Source organism: Melanerpes formicivorus, unplaced genomic scaffold, assembly GCF_026170545.1.
Source record: "Melanerpes formicivorus ecotype bairdi unplaced genomic scaffold, bMelFor1.0.p_v2 SCAF_13, whole genome shotgun sequence".
Lineage (NCBI taxonomy): Eukaryota > Metazoa > Chordata > Aves > Piciformes > Picidae > Melanerpes > Melanerpes formicivorus.
Window position 1 is genome coordinate 4893222 of NW_027142365.1, and position 19489 is coordinate 4912710.

General features: G+C 50.0%; 3 protein-coding genes across 8 annotated transcripts in view; 1 reads left to right on the plus strand and 2 right to left on the minus strand.

The window, feature by feature from the left end:
- The window catches only part of DLEC1 (DLEC1 cilia and flagella associated protein), a 43471-nt gene extending 40028 nt beyond the window's left edge, over nucleotides 1-3443 (plus strand). Inside the window, exons 36-38 of the mRNA XM_068145922.1 lie at nucleotides 112-265; nucleotides 1534-1654; nucleotides 2930-3443. Of these exons, the coding sequence (XP_068002023.1) occupies nucleotides 112-265; nucleotides 1534-1654; nucleotides 2930-3050 (396 nt within the window). The 3' untranslated portion in view covers nucleotides 3051-3443. The remainder of the gene's footprint in view (nucleotides 1-111; nucleotides 266-1533; nucleotides 1655-2929) is intronic.
- A 616-nt stretch (nucleotides 3444-4059) lies between these two features.
- ACAA1 (acetyl-CoA acyltransferase 1) lies at nucleotides 4060-14827 on the minus strand. Its single transcript, XM_068145921.1, has 12 exons — nucleotides 14591-14827; nucleotides 13649-13742; nucleotides 13304-13361; nucleotides 12362-12441; nucleotides 11904-11946; nucleotides 11187-11285; nucleotides 10616-10696; nucleotides 8029-8219; nucleotides 7755-7934; nucleotides 6991-7046; nucleotides 6122-6267; nucleotides 4060-5202 (listed from the first exon to the last, which is right to left on the minus strand). Exons 1-12 carry the CDS (start codon nucleotides 14801-14803, stop codon nucleotides 5127-5129), a joined length of 1317 nt encoding a protein of 438 aa, XP_068002022.1. The 5' UTR covers nucleotides 14804-14827; the 3' UTR covers nucleotides 4060-5126.
- Nucleotides 14828-16062: 1235 nt separating this feature from the next.
- Nucleotides 16063-19489, minus strand: part of LOC137444848 (mitogen-activated protein kinase kinase kinase 3-like) — an 83588-nt gene continuing 80161 nt past the window's right edge. For all 6 annotated transcript variants that reach the window (XM_068145928.1, XM_068145927.1, XM_068145923.1 and 3 more), the window contains one exon: nucleotides 16063-18890. In XM_068145928.1, the coding sequence (XP_068002029.1) occupies nucleotides 18662-18890 (229 nt within the window). In that variant the 3' untranslated portion in view covers nucleotides 16063-18661. The remainder of the gene's footprint in view (nucleotides 18891-19489) is intronic.

Genomic DNA, 19489 nt, shown 5'->3' on the forward strand with positions numbered 1-19489 from the left:
TGCCTGAGGTTGAGAACGATCCAGCTGCAGCAGATACCATTTAAAACTCCACCAAAATAAGGTGAGGTTTCATCTCCTTTCCCTCTCCTTTCCCTCTCCTCTGTTTTGCAGTCGGTCCCAGTGATTGCTTACCTCACTGTTCCAGTTCTGGAGCTGTCTTGTGACACAATTGACTTCAAGACCTGCTTTGTTGACCACACCAAGACTGAACATGTCTTCCTGTGCAACAGGAGTGGCTGCAGAAGCTTCTGGAATGCTTCACTGGGTATTCTGGGTTTGCAGTTGGATTTCCTTGTTATGAAGTTTCACTATTCAGGGGTTTTATTCAAAAAGGCTGCACACACTCAATAGATCACCAATACATGATGATCATAGAGAGTCATAGAGTTGTTAGGATTGGAAGGGACCTCAGGGATCATCTCGTTCCAACCCCCCTGCCATGGGCAGGGACATCTCACACTACAGCAGGTTTCTCACAGCCACATCCAGCCTGGCTTTAAAAACCTCCAGGGATGAGGCTTCCACCACCTCCCTGGGCAACCTGTGCCAGTGCCTCACCACCCTCATGGGGAAGAACTTCTTCCTAACATCCAATCTGAATCTACCCATTTCTAGTTTTATTCCTTTCCCTACAGTCCTATCCCTCCCTGACACCCTAAAAAGTCCCTCCCCAGCTTTCTTGCAGGCCCCCTTCAGATACTGGAAGGCCACAATTAGGTCACCTTGGAGCCTTCTCTTCTCCACACTGTATAACCCCAACTCTCTGTCTGTCCTCATAGCAGAAGAATTTCAGCCCTCTAATCATCCTCATGGCCCTTCTCTGGACTTGTTCCAGCATGTCCAGATCCTTCCTTTAACAGGGGCTACAGAACTGGACACAGTACTCCAGGTGGGGTCTCAGCAGAGCAGAGCAGAGGGGGAGAATCCCCTCCCTCAACCTGCTGGCTATGCTTCTCTTGATGCAGCCCAGGATGTGATTGGGTTTCTGGGCTGCAAGTGCACACTGCTGGCTCCTGCTGAGCTTCTCATCCAGCAGCACATTGATGCTGGCTGCAAACACAGCAGGTCTGCTTCTGTTCTCACTTAGGTGGGCTTTTTTCTTTTTCCTTCTGACATCAGTTTATCTCCATTGATTTCAGCAGCTACCCCAGATGCAACTAAAAGATTTAAACACAGCCCTCACGAGCAGGGGATGTGCTTTGCTCATTTCTAACACAATCCTAAGAGGCAACAAGAAGCAGTAGCTCCTTCTGTGTTCTGCTTGAGCTTCTGCCTAATGATGTTAACAACAGATGGACTTCAAAGGAAAAAAGATCAAGGCCTTATTATTTTGATGAGGAGGCCCCTGATCACCCCCCTTGATTAGAGGATGAAAACACAAACTGGCCACCTGCACAGAAAGCCTCTGACAGTGCAAGACCTGATGTATTAGCTGGCTAGCTAGGAGGCAGGCTGTTTTCAGTGCTGTGTTCCACAGACTTAGATAAAAGGGTCTTGTGTTGCTTTGTTTGATACTTGCCCCTTTCACTGCAGGGGACCTGGAAAGGAGGAACAACCTGGAAGTATTTTCTGTCTCCCCTACCCATGGCACTTTGGAGGCACATAAAGCGGACTGGCCTACTAAGGAGATGTTGCAGATCAGCTTTACTGCCAGGTACTGAAATCCTGCTGCCATTCCCTGGCAGGCCCAGACTTAAGTGGGCAGTCACTGCAGGTGAAGAGCAGTTCTGCTCTGTTCCTGTAGCACCAGGCTGTTCATTTTGCCTCTGACACTTGCCAACCCTGGGCTTCCAGCTGGTACTTGTCCCATAGAGCCATGCTCCCTACGCTGCTCCCTGTGTGAGATTTCTTCTGGATTTGGCATCCAGGGTTTCAGACTCGATTTACACACTCAAACCCATGTTATAGCAACAGCTGCCATGGCCACTGGAAAAACAAAGACCAAAAACCAAACAACTTTCTTTAGGGCAATGTCTTCAGCAGGGGCAGAGGCAGGTGAAACAGCTGGGTCCTTTATGTACCCAGCACGTTGTAGGACAGAGGGAGAAATGGCTCTGGAGTAGCTCACAATTCCAGTAAAGCATCTGTTCATCATGCAGGAAAGCCTTTTGTAGTCAGTCTTGGGGATCCTTTCTTTAGTTTAGGTGACCTCACCCAAAGACTCTTTTTTCCTACATGCATTCAGAGCACCTCCTGATGCTGCAAACAGAACAAACTGTCCTACTGCAGTGACAGGCTTTGCTTTACCCTTGCTTAGGCTGGTGCAGTGTTTAGTCTTACAGTCATGTTGATGTTTGTTTGATAAGAGCCTGGCAATTTTATTTCTTGGGGGGGGTTAATTCTCTCAAAGTAGTTGGAGGATAATTTCACCCCACCACAATACTCTATGTAGCCATGAAGTGAGATTGACACCTACAGACCTACCATCAGAGACTAGTCACTGCTTCTGAGTAGGAGCAGTTCCTGTCACAGGGTCTCCCTCAACAGAATAATTGGACTCATTGTGCTACACAGAGCTGAATCCAGCTGTACAGAATCATAGAACTGTTAGGCTTGGAAGGGACCTCAAGGATCATCTAGTTCCAATCCCCCTGCCATGGGCAGGGACACCTCACACTACAGCAGGTTGCTCACAGCCACATCCAGCCTGGCCTTAAAAACCTCCAGGCATGAGGCTTCCACCACCTCCCTGGGCAGCCTGTGCCAGTGTCTCACTACCCTCATGGGGAAGAACTTCTTCCTAACATCCAATCTGAATCTCCCCATTTCCAGGTTTTGTTCCATTCCCCCTGGCCCTATCACTCCCTGACACCCTCAAAAGTCCCTCCCCAGCTTTCTTTCAGGGCCCCTTCAGATACTGGCAGTCTACAGTAAGGTCTCCTTGGAGCATTCATCTGTAACTGAAGCAGTTTTCTGCTCTGTCTTTTAGGAGTGACATTGAATATGAGGCTGTGGTGACCATCACTGGAATGCTGGGAGAGAAGCCCTGCAGGCTGCAGCTCAGAGGACGAGGCACATACGATAAGGCAGCATACGATGAGGCACTATGAAGTGGGACCAATGTCAAGGTTGGATGCAGATATCCCCCCAACTGTTTTAATATGGGCTGGACTTTCAGTAGAATGAACTTTGAAGTTATGAGGGGGAGGGGGGGGGGGGCTGGAAATCTGAGGGTACCCTAAAGAAACCAGTCATCATCTCATTCTGTGCCATTCCTTTGACAGCTGATAAGCTTACCATCAGCCACAGAACCAGGCTCTGCAAAGTAAGCAGTTTACATTGCAAAGCAGCTCTGGTTAACAGCTGGGACAAACCCTCTGAATATCACAGTGTGCCCCAAATTACAGTTAAAAGGTCTGTTCATACCTTAAAAAGCAGCTTTTGTTTTGCCTCCTGCGTTAGTTTGACATGAGAATGGACACTGGCACGTAATAAAAGCAAGAATTCACGAGCAAGCCAGTGGCCCCTGGGCTGTTTTCTTGGTGCTTTACACAGAAAGGGGAAGAGCCAACTTTCCCCAGACTCCATGGCAAATTCCCAACCTGCATGTTTCATTGTGCTGGGGTATTGAGAACACCCCCTTTAGCTGTGGGAGAGGAGGGAGGAACCTTTCTTCCTTTCAACTCTTTTCCCCCCACATGGTTCCCATTTACTCACACTTCTCTTGAAATGTCTTTACCATTACTTTAGCTAAAGGTCACTGAAATTCCCACTTCTGAGCCTGTGAAGTTTTCCACCCAACATATAAAAGGTTTTTAAGGGCAGTATGTGTGGGAAGAAGGAGGGAACTGTAATCCACACTGGAGGAGAACAAAGATGCATGGCAGCTGCCTTCTGCCTAGCTTAAAACAGCCTGGTACTAGCACTGAGACAGGGACCACAGTGTGCAAAAAGGCCTCTCAGAGATGCTAATGCCTCCTGCCCCCTCCCAGCAATCCCATCTTTTTGCATTCAGGATTGCTGGGTCAGTGAGGCAGGCCACAGCACAGAACTACAAGAATATCAGAGAGCTCTGATTATCATAACCTTAAACCAACACTCATCATGAACAGGAAACACTTCTATTGCAAGAACCCAAATGTATTATTAAGTGCAAAAAACTTAAGCCAGGACACAGAACTTCAGGCTCTGTTATAAATTGAAGCTTGTCTAGCATGTCAAGGATGATGAGGATGTTGCTTTTTCAAGCTGTTAGCTCCAAGCTCCAGAGATCTTTCTGCTTGTAAGAGAGAGAACAGAGAAGGCAGACCTTTCCAAGAGGAAATACAGTGCTGCCACCACTATGAAGTACTGAGTTGTCACTGATACTCTTGTAGTACTGGCAGTAGGAGCAATGCTGAAAGGTGCTTTATGTCAGGTAAGCATTATTAGACTTAAGCTTGTCCTCTAAGTCAGAGTCACAAGTGGTAGTTAGACAGGTGCTATAAAAGGTGGAATGGCCACTTGCAAATTCCTGGCCTCCAGCAATTCAGCAGAACTTCTGTTCAGGCCATCTCCTGTGCAAATTACATTCTGGTCCCGCTGACAGAGGCTTCACAGCAGCTTGGTTAGAAGTATAAAGTTACAGCACATCCTCCAGCACATGGACAAATTAAGACAGAGACAGCTTGTGCTGGCCCAGGGCAGACACAGCTGTAAAGGAAATGAGGGAGAGTCTTTGCACTGCTTTCCAAAGCAAAAGCTGCTCCAGACTCTGGCAAGATGGTGAAATCTCAAAGTAAACCCTGGAAAGGCCTTTTCACATGCACTGATGATTTGCTTTTGAGTGACCCTTCTAGGCAATCTGTCACACAACACTGCACCAGGAACCAATTCTCTGATACCATTCATAGAATAAAGGGATCAATTAAATCAGAAAAATGTATCCACCATCACCACACAAGGTCCTGTGTGTTGAACTTCAGGTGAACTAATTTCTCCTGCCAGGATGCTTCTTAATGCCAGGTCTGCATCTCCCACCTGCTTAGGTGATCTGTGTGATTTATTCTGATTCACAACTTGGGCCTAAATTTTGCAGATGTGGTAGCCAAATCCCTGAATCCACTTGATTTCACAGTGCAAATCATTTGCTTCTGCTAGGCAGTGAAGGCAGAGAATGAGCTGCTGTTTCAGCAGCACACTGGAGTTCATTTCCCTGGGTACTCGAACACCGCTGCGGCGCCCATGCCAGTCCCAATGCACATCGAGACAATACCGTAGGCTCTGAAACCAAATCAAAACCAAGATCACACTTAGATCACCTGCAGAAAGAAAAATACACTACATTTAAGCTGCCCACTGCTCTCCTGCATCACCAAGAGATTCTAATCATGGAGCAGGGTGTCATTTGCAGAGCACGTGGACACGTTTCCCTGTTTTCTGGAGAGGAGCAGCGTGCCAGAAGCAAGCTCCTCAGCCACCTGCCCCAGGCACACTAGCAGCAAGGTTGAGCTAGAATTGCTTTGAGTCAGATGGATTGAGAGAAACTCTTCTTTTCCTGCCTCTTACCACTGCCTTTCATCTGACTTTGCTAGGTAAGGTTCAAATTAAATTTGGATAGTCAGATGACAGGTTTGTGAAAAGCCTCCTTTCAGCTCAAGTTCTTCCACTTCATCCTGAGATGATTTAGTGGCTTTGCCTGATTTGCTTGGCATTCACCAGCTTGCAGCCACTCTTCCTACTGGGCTTGGGCACAGCTCACCCTCAGCTGCAGACCAGTGACACTGCATGTGCCAGCCCTAGAGGGAGCAGTGACAAAGCCAGCCAGCAGCAGCCACTGGGTTTCTTGCACATGTCAAGATTAGTCCAAGTCCTTGGCAGTGGGCTGGGACCAGACTGTCACAAAGCATGATGCAGGTACAGGTCAGCCTCACAGAGCCATCAACTGACTGCTGCCTTGCTGCTCTAACTGCACAGTGCAGATGTTACCCCAGGGCCTGGCACCACTCTCCTGGACCAGGAGAGACTCTGCATTCATGGGCAGCAACAGATTTCCCAGCCCTCCCCAAACAGCCATTGGGAATTTGTGTTCAAAGCTATCAAAGGGATGAAGAAAGCTTAAAGCCAACCTGCCAGCTGCCTCTGAGCCCAAGTTACTCACACAGGAGGCACTAAGGCCCCAGTACTGTTCCCCTGTGCTCACCTTCTCCCCCTGCGCTTCAGCTCATTGAGCAAAGTCACAACTTGGCGAGCACCAGTACAGCCCAGGGGGTGCCCCAGTGCTATTGCTCCTCCCAGGGGGTTGACCTTCTCCATGGGAATGCCCAGCTTTTCAACACAGTACACAGCCTAGGAAGACAGAGGAGATTGTTTCACAGAGATGCTTGATAGTTCTCAGCTAAAAGGACAGCAGACAAGACTGCTGCTATCACCCACAGACAGAGGGACAGAAAACAGCTGTGCAGATCATCCCAGGCAGCTCTAGGAGCTTCAAAAGATTTGTGCTCAAAATTCTTTGAGCTCAGACTATGTTTGTTACTGCATAAACTCCACATCACTGTGTTGCCTGCTTTGGAAGTTTTAAAGAGTTTGCACTCAGAGGCCTGACCTCAGTCAGACCATCTTTCCTAGTGGGAAAGAGTGAGACTACATGACAAATCCAAAGCTAACAGGCTAAGCCTGTCAACTTCATCTCAGACTCAGCCCACACACTGACAGGCATGGCACAGATTATAAGGATCTCCAAATTGGTGACATCTCCAAATTCACCCTGACACTTCCAAGTAACAAATTACACAGCCCCTGTGAAACAGCCTTTGCAAGTCACTATGAGGCTACAACAGTAAAGATGACATTCTTAGCTGGTGGGGCATATTTCACTGTTTAATATTGAGCTGTATCAGCAGTGCCCTGCTTACTTTTCTGTGAAGGAAAGGGAAAACAGTCTGCACAGCTATTAACACTTAGCTGAAGGTGTATCATGTGGAACAAGTTCAAATCATAATGTCAAGACCAAGCTGAAGTACACTCAGCTACTGAGCAATGCAGCAACTCAACAGGAAGGTAACTCACCTGGCTTGCAAAGGCTTCATTAATTTCAAAGATGTCAATGTCATTCAGAGTCAGACCTATGGGTCAGAAAAGCCAGGGTTTAAAAGGAGGTATTTTTGCCTTGTGACTATATCAAAGAGAGTAATTCACTCAGAGCCTCCCATGATGAATTCTGTCTCTGCTCCACCACTGCTCCATGGGGGAGGATCTACCCTCAGACATGTTTTGAGGTACAGCAGTGCCTGATGACCACAAGTTTGCCAAGCTTCCTTGGACACAATGTGGTTTCTTTGCAGAGATTGAAGACTGAAGGGTATTTCCAGACTGAGAGGTATGGCATATAGCCATAATAGGTGGACACAGCAATCACCAGCTATAAAAGCCATTCAACCTGGTGAGCGTGATAAGAACCCTGAGGAAAGCCTGCTCCACTGCTCTGCTGCCAAAGTTGTAAGGGAAAAAAAACCACCAGACAAAACCAAACATAATCCCCACAGGCTGGACATGCTAAGGAACTAAAATCAGCACTGCATGAACATTAACTCATTTGCCAAAGGTTAACTGTTTGTTGAAGCTGTGCAGGGATCTCATCCTGAGCCGCTCCGAGTGCAAGCCAACAGTAGTACAATACCCCGAGGCAGGATCTCCTCTAAGCTTTTGGACTTAAGTTCACTGTTTCTATGGCTGACAGCTGCACACAGTACAAGAGTCTCATCTCAAATTCCACTCCACAGAGCCTGCTCTGCCTTGTGCCTTTGGCTGGCTGAATGGCAGGTGGTTCTTACCTGCCTTGTCCACAGCCACAGGGATCGCATAGGCTGGTCCTATGCCCATAATATCGGGTGGGACTCCAACCACAGCGAAGGACCTGAGCACCCCCAGGACTGGGAGGCCCAGCTGGGCTGCTTTTGAGCGTTTTGCCAGGAGAACAGCAGCTGCTCCATCACTGACCTGGCTGGCATTGCCTGTTGGAAGAGCTCTATTAGCACCCTTTATTTTTCCCCCCCCCCCTAAGGGAGGTAAACCACAGAACTCCACAAATCCAACAGCAGAGCTGACCTGCTGTGGTGCTACCATCCTCTTTGAAGGCAGGCTTCAGCTTTGCCAAGCCCTCCAGGGTGGTGGAGGGCCTAATCCCTTCATCTTGGTGCACAGTGATTGTTTTCTCGTTGCCTTGATCATCTCGAACAGTGGTCTTCACTGGAACGATCTCATTTTTAAACAGTCCCATCTGCTGAGCTTTTGCTGCTCTGTGAAAGAAGAGTAGAAATGGTTGCAGCATTCTGGAGGTAAACTGTAAGAGGATTAACATCAAGGAGACCAGTTAGTGAGAGAATGAGCTAAGGTGTGACTTGGTGCAAAGATTTGTCATCACTGAGCAGTGGATGACAGGTAAATACTCATTGCCGTTCCGGGGAAGAAAAGCTTCCCACCTCTACATCATAGCAAAGGTATCACTGAAGTTATGGGCATTGTCCCCAGAGCTGGGTCACAGGATCACACACTTGTGAGCAAGACCCCTGTTCTGTCACCATCAACACCTCTGTGATGGACTGACCACCACCAGCCCTCAACACAGCTTTGGGCCTGTCCAGTGGTACAACTGCACAGAACAACTGTCCAGTGGCACCACTGCAAGAACACACATGAGTCCTCATGTTCAAACATCAATCCTCATTTCTTAAACAGGGCAAGTGGGCTAATCCTCCACACAATAGTATCATAGTATCAGTCAGGGTTGGAAGGGGCCACAAGGATCATCTACTTCCAATCCACCTGCCATGGGCAGGGACACCCCACACTAGATCAGCCTGGACAGAGCCTCATCCAGCCTGGACTTAAACACCTCCAGGGAGAGAGCATCAACCACCTCCCTGGACAACCCATTCCAGGGCTTCACCACTCTCATGGTGAAGAACTTCCTCCTCACCTCCAGCCTGAATGCCCCCACCTCCAGCTTCATTCCATTCCCCCTAGTCCTATCACTACCTGAGATCCTGAGAAGTCCCTCCCCAGCCTTCCTGTAGGCCCCCTTCAGATACTGGAAGGCCACCTTGGAGCCTTCCCTTCTCCAGACTAATAATCCTCATGGTTAAGGAATGGCTGAAGTTTCACTCATTCCTGGCTTTGGCCTACTAAAGACAAGCTGAGCTTTAGACCACAGACTCCAGGTGTAATCTTCTGGCACATACATGTAACCTTTCAACCCCAAATGACTGCAGTGTATGTTGCACAGCTCAGGGTGCCTACGTGGATGGGAATCACTTAATCTAGTGGCAAAGGTGTGGTGAAGATAGGAGGTGGTCCCTGAGACAGCAGCATTCAGAGTGGGGAACAACTAACATCTCCAGAGTGATGTAAGTAGGCAGAATGCAATTAGCTTAGCTCAGGGCACAGAGTTTTAATCTTTCATACCAACAAAGTGTTTAAAAGCCTCCACACCAGAGCTGATTGAGCAGATTTACCTGGAGCAGCAGAGCACCCCTTACAGGGAATGGGAACTGGAGACTGAATGCCTGTTTCACTCCTCATCACTCTACACTGTTACTGATCAATAAAAACATTTAGTATCCCCACTAAGTGAGAGCTAGAGCAAAGGGCTTAAGGACAGATCAGGGACTCTGCAACCATCCTGAGAGAAAGGCCAGAAAATCACCCCCTTCCTCATGAGAGGTGAGGATAGAGCTCCCACAGCCTCTGTGCTACCAGCTCTGTGTCAGTGTCAGAAGGGCTGGCATGCCAAGTTCCCTGCAAAGCAGGACCAGCACTGAAAGGTTCCCCAGGCCTGTGAAGTGGCTTCCTATGTTGGATAAATGATTGGGCCAGGGAGATGCTGAAACAGAGCTCTCAACCTCAGTTTAATTCTTTGCTGGCAGTGACCTTCACATATCACCTGCCACGAAGCTGTCAGTAGACCCTGTGTGCCTGGGGTCACTTGACTTTGACAGTAATCTAACCCAAGAGGAAGGTGATTAGAAGTAGGATTGGACTCACTTAGAGCCAAACACCTGCAGCAAAGACAAGCCACTCTTCTCATAGGCTTGACAGCTCTCTAGAAACAGCTACGTTTAGATATTCCCCTCTTAGCAAAGGTTCCTTCTGCAGCCAGTCCCCTGTTCAGATTCAGATGATGCTGAGCCAAAGACACTAAGAAAATACTGCACCATATATTCATCTCAGAAACCTCAGGGAGGTTGTGTCCTTTGGATGCTGGAAACCAGCGGGGCACTCACTGCTAAAGGCTGGCATGCCTGGTGATACATGCACAAGATTGGTGACACAATCCCCAGTCCCCCTGTGAGCTCAGCTTGCTTTGTCAGAATACCCAGGACACACACTGCCCTTCACTCTGACCACCTCAAGCTCACTGATAAGGATTGGAAGACAAGGTGGGGCAACATTTAAGCACCCCTGGGAAGCAGCAATGCCTTTTCTATCTGTATTTATTACTTAATCAAAGGGTTAGAAACCAAACCAAAGCAAAACCAAAGCAAGGCAAAGCAAAACCGAAGCAAAGCAAAACCAAAACAAACCCAAACCAAACCCAAACCCAAAGCAGACCAAAAACCCAAACCCAAAGCAGACCAAAAACCCAAACCCAAAGCAGACCAAAAACCCAAACACAAAGCAGACTGAAAACATTTACTTTTGCTGGGAAGCCAAGGCAAAGGCATCTTGCTTCTTCCGGGAAACTCCAAACTTCTCTGCCACGTTTTCTGAGGTAATTCTGGGGAAAACAACATCACAGAATTAATCCAATGCCATCTAATGGAGATGCAGCTGGATGCTACTACAGCAACACAAGGTCTTTTCCAACCTGGTCAATTCAATTCCATTCCATTCCATTCCATTCCATTCCATTCCATTCCATTCCATTCCATTCCATTCAATATTCAATTCAATTCAATTCTACTAGCACTGGCTTCTGCCTCAAAACAAACTGCTGCCTTCTGCTTGGCAGAAGCAGATGCTGAATCAAATGGAGGAGTAAAACAAGGTTCAAATCCATCTTCCTTGATCTTAAGACATAAGGAAATCCTTCACCAGAGTCACTAATCTTCCCCCATTTCACACAAGGAATCTCCTACCCCACCCAAGGAGGATGCTGGCACAGACAGACCCAGGCTCACCGTGCTCAGGTGGATTTGCAGCAGTGCAGTCACTGAAGGGACAGAGCATTTCAAAAACCCTTCAGCTCTGGGAAGAGGAAGACTTACCCCATAGGAATAAGGCAATCTCGAGCTTTGCTGTTTTCCATCATGTTGGAGCTGACATCACCAGGGTTGTTTGCTCTTTGGAGGGACATCGTTTCCACACTAAACACAGGAAACATGAATTTGCAACCCGTGCTTTCATGCTGCACTTGCAGTAATTGCTCCATTGAGGCTGACCAAAACTTGGTATCTTGACAACATGGTTTGCTGTTACCCTATAGAAACACAGCAAGCCACTGAGAAGTGGCTGAGACAGCTCATCAGTCACCACTATAAGAATTACTACAAGTTACAAACCACTTGTTAAACTAAATTGGTTCTTTTTCTACGAGAACAGGGTGACAATGCCAACAAGTACCTTCCCTCACACCCCTCCAGATGGTGTGACCTTCTGCAAAAGGAAGGAGTTCTTCCCCATGAGGGTGGTGAGACACTGGCACAGGTTGCCCAGGGAGGAAGCCTCAACCCTGAAGGTTTTTAAGGCCAGGCTGGATGTGGCTCCGAGCAACCTGCTGTAGTGTGAGGTGCCCCTGCCCATGGCAGGGGAGCTGGAACTGGATGACCCTTGAGATCCCTTCCAACCCTAACAATTCCATGATTCTAAAAGTACTCAGCAGCCTCAGGAGACAGACAAATCGCACCTGACAGCAGAGCTATTGCAGAGGGACAGAGTGCTGCCTTCAGGACACCTAAGCAAGTGCCACAAAAAGACTTCCTTACCCACAGGCCAGGCCAATGTCATACGATCCATTCCGGATGCCACCTGTAACAGCAGTGCATAAACACTTTCACTGTTGTCAGGAGCAAAAGCACTTCCATTCCAGCAGAGGAACCCACTGCAGCCAAACTGCACACTCCACCTGCCCTCCTGCCAGCCAGAATGTGAAGGAGCTGATGGGGCTGAGAAGTAACCATGGCATGACGTGCCCCCAGGCAGGCCAGGAGGGACCCTTCTAGAAGCTGCCTGATGTGGAAGTGGTGGAACTCATCCTCAGAAAACCAAGCTACTCCTCTAGGGATAAACTTGGCCACTCAAGGATACTGAAGAACTCAACTAACAGTGAAAACTCCTAACAGCAGAAGACATTTTTACTGCTCAGAGGGGGAAGAACAGGAGAAATGAGCACTTGGGGTAGGGCAGGCACCCACAGTGACCTGAGGGCCCATGTAACACTTACCAGCTATATTGATAATGGCCTGTAGGCCAGAGGAGCACTGCCTGTTCACACTTGAGCACGGCACCGTCTCTGGAATACCACTAGAAAAACCAGACAATGTTGGCAAAGACCTGATGATGATGAAAGCCACCAAACAAACCAAACTTCTAAGGACAGCACTAAACCACTTGATTAAACTTTAACCCTCAAGTTCAAGGCAGATTGCCCTACAGACTTGTTGATCCATTTGGTCCTGCACCAAAAGAGAGCAAAGTTCACAACAGATCATTTCCAGACATGACTCAGAGGTGAATCCAGAGAGCCATTTTCCTACAGGCCTGGCTTCAGAAGCTCCTCTGTAAGTGGGGCTCTCTTGTGTGCCTAGTTCCTGAGCTCTGATGGGGGTGAGAAATACTGAAAGTCTCTGTCATAGTCATAATTGGCAGTGGGCTGGAGCTGTGCCTCTCCAAAGTGTTGTTTGCTCCCTGGTTTGTGCACTGATTGTGCACAGAAGCAATAGACACTGGCTTAAATACTTAGAAACTGGGATCCAGCTCAATCTGAACCATCAGCCACCAGCACTGAGAACTGCACAGGAAGACTGGAGACAGCTCTATGGTTTCAGGCCCTTGCAGAGCAGAGAGAAGCACAGCTTTGCAGTATGGAGAAGCACAGGTACAGCTGGGAGCCCACAGAACAGGTTCCATTGTTCAGAGCCTCTACAGAGGTAGCCCAAACAGATTAATTAGCCTCACCTCTGCCTCCCTGTACTTTGCCAGCAGAGTTCTATAAAACCTGCCACTACTCTCCAAGTGCATGACCAAAGTCTAACTTCTAGGCAAAAGGTGATCTGCTGTAACTTCCTAGAAGTGCATGAACCTCATCACAACCTCTGACCCAGTGCTGCTCCATTGCCAAGGCCTGAGAAGGGGAGGAGGAGCCCTGCTCTGGTTGAGAGTTTACCTTAGAAACTGTGCAATTCTTGCAATCAAAGCACCAGCTCCAGGCTGCAGCACATTTCCTGAGTGCAAAGACACAATTCCAGTCAATTGGTTGCATTTCCCTTGCTCTTTGCTGCAGGCATTGAAGGGATGTTAATATCACCATGGCTTGGTACTATTCAGCACCCAGATCAGAACCCACAGCCTGACAGAACAGCCATGAAGGACACGCTGGTTGAATAAAGCTAATGCTAGGCACTAACCCCTTCCAACCCCACAATCCTTGTGAGTATCCCATGGGACACCAGGAGTAACCCACCCCAGCCAGCCTAGGAGTTTCAGGTCTGGACAGAGGTTGTTCTCTCACCAACACAGATGTCTCCCAGGACCTCAGGACGAAGATTGACATCTTGAAGGACAGCAGTCATAACAGCAGACAGCAGCTCATCAGGTGTAGTATCCTACAAACACTGGGGATTAGCACTACTCAGTGCCCACTCATAACTGCCCTCAGACCACTGAGCAAGTGTGCAGTGCTTAGGCAGCTTTTACTCCACTGCTCCTCTCACCATCCTTGTCCTTCTCCCACAAAAGCCAAACGCCTCTGCGTGGGTTTTACCCCAGGGCTCTTCCCAGCACTGCATCCCACGCTGCTTTCTTACCTAGCTCAGTCGTACAGGAGCATGCTTTGCAGGCCCTTCAGAACCAAAGGACTCCAGTGAGTGAGGTGACAAGCCTTAGCAAGCAGAGCCCTCCACTTTGGGAAGGGCACAACGCTGACCCCCCAGCTGGTGGGAATAACCACCAGGAGACATATTTTGAAAGACAAGCAGCACACATCCATCGGGGCCACCCTGGCACCGTGTTCTTGCGTGGGTCAGAGCACCAGGACTCTGTGACTGGCACTGGGCGAGGCAAAGCGCTGCTCCAGGAGGTGACAGCTCCGCGATGGGTACTGCCGGTGCTTAAGCGAAGGGAACGCTTCTTTTCCAACGGGTTCCTTTACCTGACTACAGCAGGCAAAAGCAGCATGGTAGAGTCCTAGCCTGGCCTGAAGGGGAGCCGGGAAACTCGCCGGTACGCTGCCCGTTTTGGGGGTGCCAGTGGGCCTGCCGCAGCCGGGCCACGCACCCCCCGCATTAAAACCATCCGGGAAAGCTGTTGGGGGTTGCGAGCAGCGGGGGGCGCACCAGGCGAGGCAGGCAGCGGGAGCCCCACGGCCCGGGGTGGGGCCAGCAGCTGGCTGTGGGGGAACCCCGATCCACCACCGGGAGGGGGCCAAGCGGGCAGCGCACCCCCCGGGACGTACCTTGAAGCCGCCGCGCTTGGCGCGGCCGATGGCAGTCCTCCGCCCGTGCACCACCACCACATCATCGGGGCTGGCGGCCCGCGCCGAGCCCCCGGCGTGGCTCCCGCACGGCGCTGCACGAACCACCGTCCCGATCCCCTGGGGAGACCCGGAGAGGTGCCCCAGCACCAGCTGCACCCGTCGCACCGCCCCGCCAGCCGTGCCCGCCGCCATCTTGCCACCACTGCCCCCGGGATAGGGCACGGAACTCGGCCACCCTCATTTGCATCGCCCCGCCCCGAGCCATACTACCACTCCCCTTTATTTGCATGTTCCCGCCCCCCTTGTCCTGGCTCCGCGCCGGGGGCAACCGGGAAAAAACAGAGAGAGGGGAAACAAAAACAGCGAGGGAAAGCCGGTGGTTAAAAGCAAATAACTCCCGATTAAAATAAACTAGGGAATTAAAAAAAAAAAAATAAGATTATAAAGAAAAATTTAACCACAAAAATGAAAAGGGAAAACATGGGAAAAGCAGGGAAAGGGGAGGAGTAGGAGGGTAGTGGGAGGAAGGAGGAGGAAAAGGGTGGAGGGAATGAATGGAAAAAAAGAATAAGAAAAAAGGGACAAAAGTTAAAAAGGGACCAAAACCAAACCAACAAACGAAAAAAATATTAAAAAAAAAAAGAAAGGAAGAAAAAAGGGGGAAAGGGATAAAAAAGGTAAAATGGTGAAAAATGGAAAACAACAGAAAAAAGGAAAAAAGGTAAAACATAAGAATGAAGAAATATGAATAAAGAAAAGAAGAAAAATAAAGGAAATGTAAACAGAAAAATCAATTAAAATGAACCCATTAACAAACCAGAGGGAATGGCCTCAAGCTGTGACTGGGTTGGTTTAGACTGGACATTAGGAAAAAAATTTCATGGCAAGAGTGGTCAGGCACTGGAATGTGCTGCCCAGAGAGGTGGTTGATGTGCTGGATGTGCTCAAAGGTCATTTGGATGTGGAGCTTGGGGATACAGTTTAGGGGTGAACCTTGCAGAGTGGGGGTATCAGTCAGACTTGGTGATCTTGAGGGTCTTTTCCTAACTGAGTGTTTCTGTGATTTGGAGCGTTTGACCAGGGCAGGACACTGGGACAGAGGGACAAGCAGAGCCATTGGGTCTGAGAACTGCACAGAATCATTATTGCGAGTAAACCCCATGAACCATCAGCCCCACTCTGCCTTGTCATTCCTCCATCCCTGCTGCCACACAGGGATAGTTCCCCTTGTGCCTCCCACCCACCCATGGCTGCTGCCTGCTGGGATCCCCCCTGCTGACAACACACTGTAGTGGTGTGCAGGGGAGATGAGCTGCTCCAGCCTCCCACCAAGGGAAAATCATTCCTTGCTGGATACATGGCGATGTGGCACACAGGGAAGGCCACCAGGCCTGCTACAGGCAAAATAAAGTAAAAGAGAAAAAAATAAACCACAACCAACCAACCAAAAGCCAACTTTACATGGCATAATATTACATTCTCTTCTAGTTTCATTCTGTACATCAGAACACTGCAAGGGTTTTAAAAAACAAACAGGCAAAGGCACCTGAGGAGTGAGTTGCACACATGTGCCCACACACACGTGCCCGCATACATGCCAACACATCTCACACACGTGCCCACACACACGCAGAGGGTGTGCCCACACACACAGAGGGTGTACCCACACACACACACACAGAGTGTCTACCCACACACACACAGAGGGTGGACCCACACACACCCCCCAACACATCACACACACGTGGCCCAGGCACACATCACAGACGAGCCGCATCCATCCACGGGAGGATTTGGGCTGTTTGAGGGCCCTGGGAGCGTTGTGGGGCAGCCCCAGCCCAGGAGCCCCATTTTGCTCTCTAGGCTTTGGGAAGAAGGAAAGCACCCACCCACCAATGAAGGGCTGAGAAAAACAAATCAAAAACTGAACAGATTGAATGAAAGAGAAAACAGCTTTGCAATTGTCTGGGTTTTGGTTTGGTTTTGGTTTGGTTTTGGTTTCAGTTTTTGGTGAAAACACACTTTGTTACCCTCTTCTGACAAAACCCTTCCCAGCCTACAATAATTACTATTTTATTTTTCCTTATAGCTCTTTCCATCCATCCCATATAAATGCACAGGCTGATGGATTTGGTCCTATTCACAGAATAAAATTCTTCATTCCCCCTCAGAGAAAGGAGACGACTTTAGCCCCCGTGCTGGAGGAAATCTGCCCATCACCACCGTGCTCAGCTGGAACAAAACCCCAGTGCTGCCTCACCCCAGACCTCCAGCTTCACTGGAGCCCAGCCTGGGCAAGAAGAGGCCTCTGCAGCTTCACAGATGATTTCACAGGGAATCCTTCTAGCTATTTCTTTTAATTTGCCCACATTTCTTGTTCTTTTTTAATTGAAAGAATTTCAATTTTCGCTTCTCTTTCCTGAGCTGTGGACAAGGAAGCACTCCCACCGCCACCCCAGCAGTGCAAAGTCTTGATCTCTCCCACTAGGAAGAATTCAAGGATGTGTGAAGTCACATGAAAAATGAATTTCTCAATTTCCTCTTCAGTCCAAGCAACTCTTCTCATTTTCAACTAAAAGCAGTTTTAAGATGGCAGCCCCCCAGTAACTGCTTATTTAACCCTTTGCTGAGCCAGGTGGAAACAGCTAAGGCAGCAGGGAAGTGGGATGGTGCAATTAATTTGCCCAAAGATCTGATTAATTAATTAGTTTCCAGAATCTCTGTGCGTGCTCCCTGTTTTCCAGTAGGTTAGTGCTGGTCAGAGGCCCAACTCTTCTTTTTCTCCTATGACTTCCAATGTACTGCAGGAAGAATCCTGGTTCCAGTTGCCCTTGGCCTACGCAGCTCTGAGGTCTGAGGCTCGTGGTCCTGCAGCTGCTCCCTTGGGCACTATCTTGGAGATGACATTCCCCCTTCCCCTCACCAGGGGCTGATTCCATGAGGCACAGAGGAGAAGGCACTCAGCCCTTGGCAGCCCAGATCTGAAGCCACCATTCTTCTCTGCCTAATTTTAGGCACCCACTTGGGGTTCATGGAGACTGACAGGGCTCTTCCTGCAGCTCCACTTCCAAAATGCAGTGGCATCCCTCCAGCCCCAGCAGGGGCACAGGAGAGCAGGGTTATGGCTACAAGCAGAGAGTTGCCCTTGCCAAGACCCCTCCACCTCCCACCTGATCCCTGATGTTTCCCAGCACAAACTGCTTGGTGCTCAGCCCTGCCCACTGCAGGCATCGACAGCACTGAAACATCCTTCTGCACAGCCTGTGGCAAAAAGGTCCCAGGCATCCGTCCACGGGTGTACCCGCAGAGACCTCCTGCGCCCCGAGAAGACCTCTTCCACCACGACTCACACACACACACACGTGCAAGCACACACACAGGCAAAGGCAGCATGGCTGCTGCACCAGGGCCGCTGCACCAGGGCACCCAACCCTGTTGCCCTGTGCCCAGTCGAGCATCACTCCTGGACTGTAACCGCTTAAGGCACAAACAGTATTGAACGCCACCCTGCTGGAGACGCTGCCTGGTCCCATGGCCTCCAGCAGGGTTTGGTCCCCTTGTGAATGGGGACACCTGGGTGCCCCCCCGACTCTGCAGTCTGAGGATCATCTCCTCTGGCGTGGCTGAGGCTCCTGTCTGTTCCCCTGTGAGAGGTGGAGATCGCCACCGGGCATCTTACTCCTCCACCAGTCCCGGGGATGCTGCCAGCATCACTGTCATGCTGGAGAGAGGACAGATCCCATTTTTGGTTGCACCTTTCCCAAGAGATAAGCAACACAGCAAGGGGGCACAACCCTGGCATTGCTGGTGGCAAGGAGGTTCCTTGGTCCGAGGCCAGCACCCGCACGGTCCGAATTCCTGGAGCCGACAGTCCCGAGCACAGCTTGGAAGTCCAAGGGCATGGCAGGTGCTGAGCCAGCAAGCAGCAAGAAGGGACCTGCGGGGGCCACTGCCAGGACAGCCCAGGGTCTGATCCGCAGAGCGCAAGAGGCCGCGGGTCCGGCGGCCGCCCCCCTCCCGCCGGCATTTCCCCATCCCCGCTGGCAGGGCTCAGAGCCCGCAGTTGACGAAGGGATGCCTCAGCAGGTCCTCGGCCGTCGGCCTCCGCTTCTCCTCCACGAAGATCTGCTTGAGGAAGTTGCGGCAGGCGTTGGAGACGCCATCGGGGAGCTGGGGGTTGGTCGGCTGGGTGGCAATTTTAAAGATGGCTGCCATGGCTTCGAACTCTGCCCACGGCGGCTTCTCCGTTAACATCTCCACCACGGTGCAGGCCACGCTCCTGCAACAACGCCCAGCACACAGGGGTGAGACAGAGGGTAAGGGACCAGCATGCTGCTGGCTGTGCCTTTGAAGCCTAAGGGGCTCCAGGACTGCACCTGCCTGGACCAGACTGTGCAGGGAGCAAACCCACATCAGAGATGGGCACACACCCCTGCTTTGTGTGGCCCCCTGAAGCTCACACAGGTCCTTGGGGCTGGCCTCTGCAGTCCCACTAGGAGGAGTGACCTTGCAAGCCATGTCTGAAAGCTGGTGGGATTTCTGCCTATGTTAATTGGCAGATACTAAGCTTCATAAAACTGTGAGAGTCCTTACTGGAGTGTCCCCTGAAGGGGAACCCCAGCACGAGTCTAGACAGCACAGTTTCAGTGACAGCATGTAGCTCCCCAGGAAGCTAAGCCAGAACGAAACATGCTTGTCTACATCCAAGTTCACCTCCAACATGCACCTGAAAAGGAGCACCTGAGATGAGCAGCAAAGAGCCTGAGAAGTTTCCCAGTGCTTGCTGAGAAGGTCTCATGTCAGCAGGAACCCTCTCTGCCACCTCCGTTTCTAGTCGATCCTAAAGAATTGAACCACATTTCCCTTCCATCATCCAGA

Coding starts and splice junctions, on each gene's coding strand:
- ACAA1 (XM_068145921.1), bottom strand. CDS start 14,803: ATGGCGGCGGGCACGGCTGGCGGGGCGGTGCGACGGGTGCAGCTGGTG. Junction 11,947..12,361: donor GGCCATTATCAATATAGCTG/GTAAGTGTTACA, acceptor CTGCTGTTACAG/GTGGCATCCGGAATGGATCG. Junction 7,047..7,754: donor TGTGGCTGTGGACAAGGCAG/GTAAGAACCACC, acceptor TCTGACCCATAG/GTCTGACTCTGAATGACATT.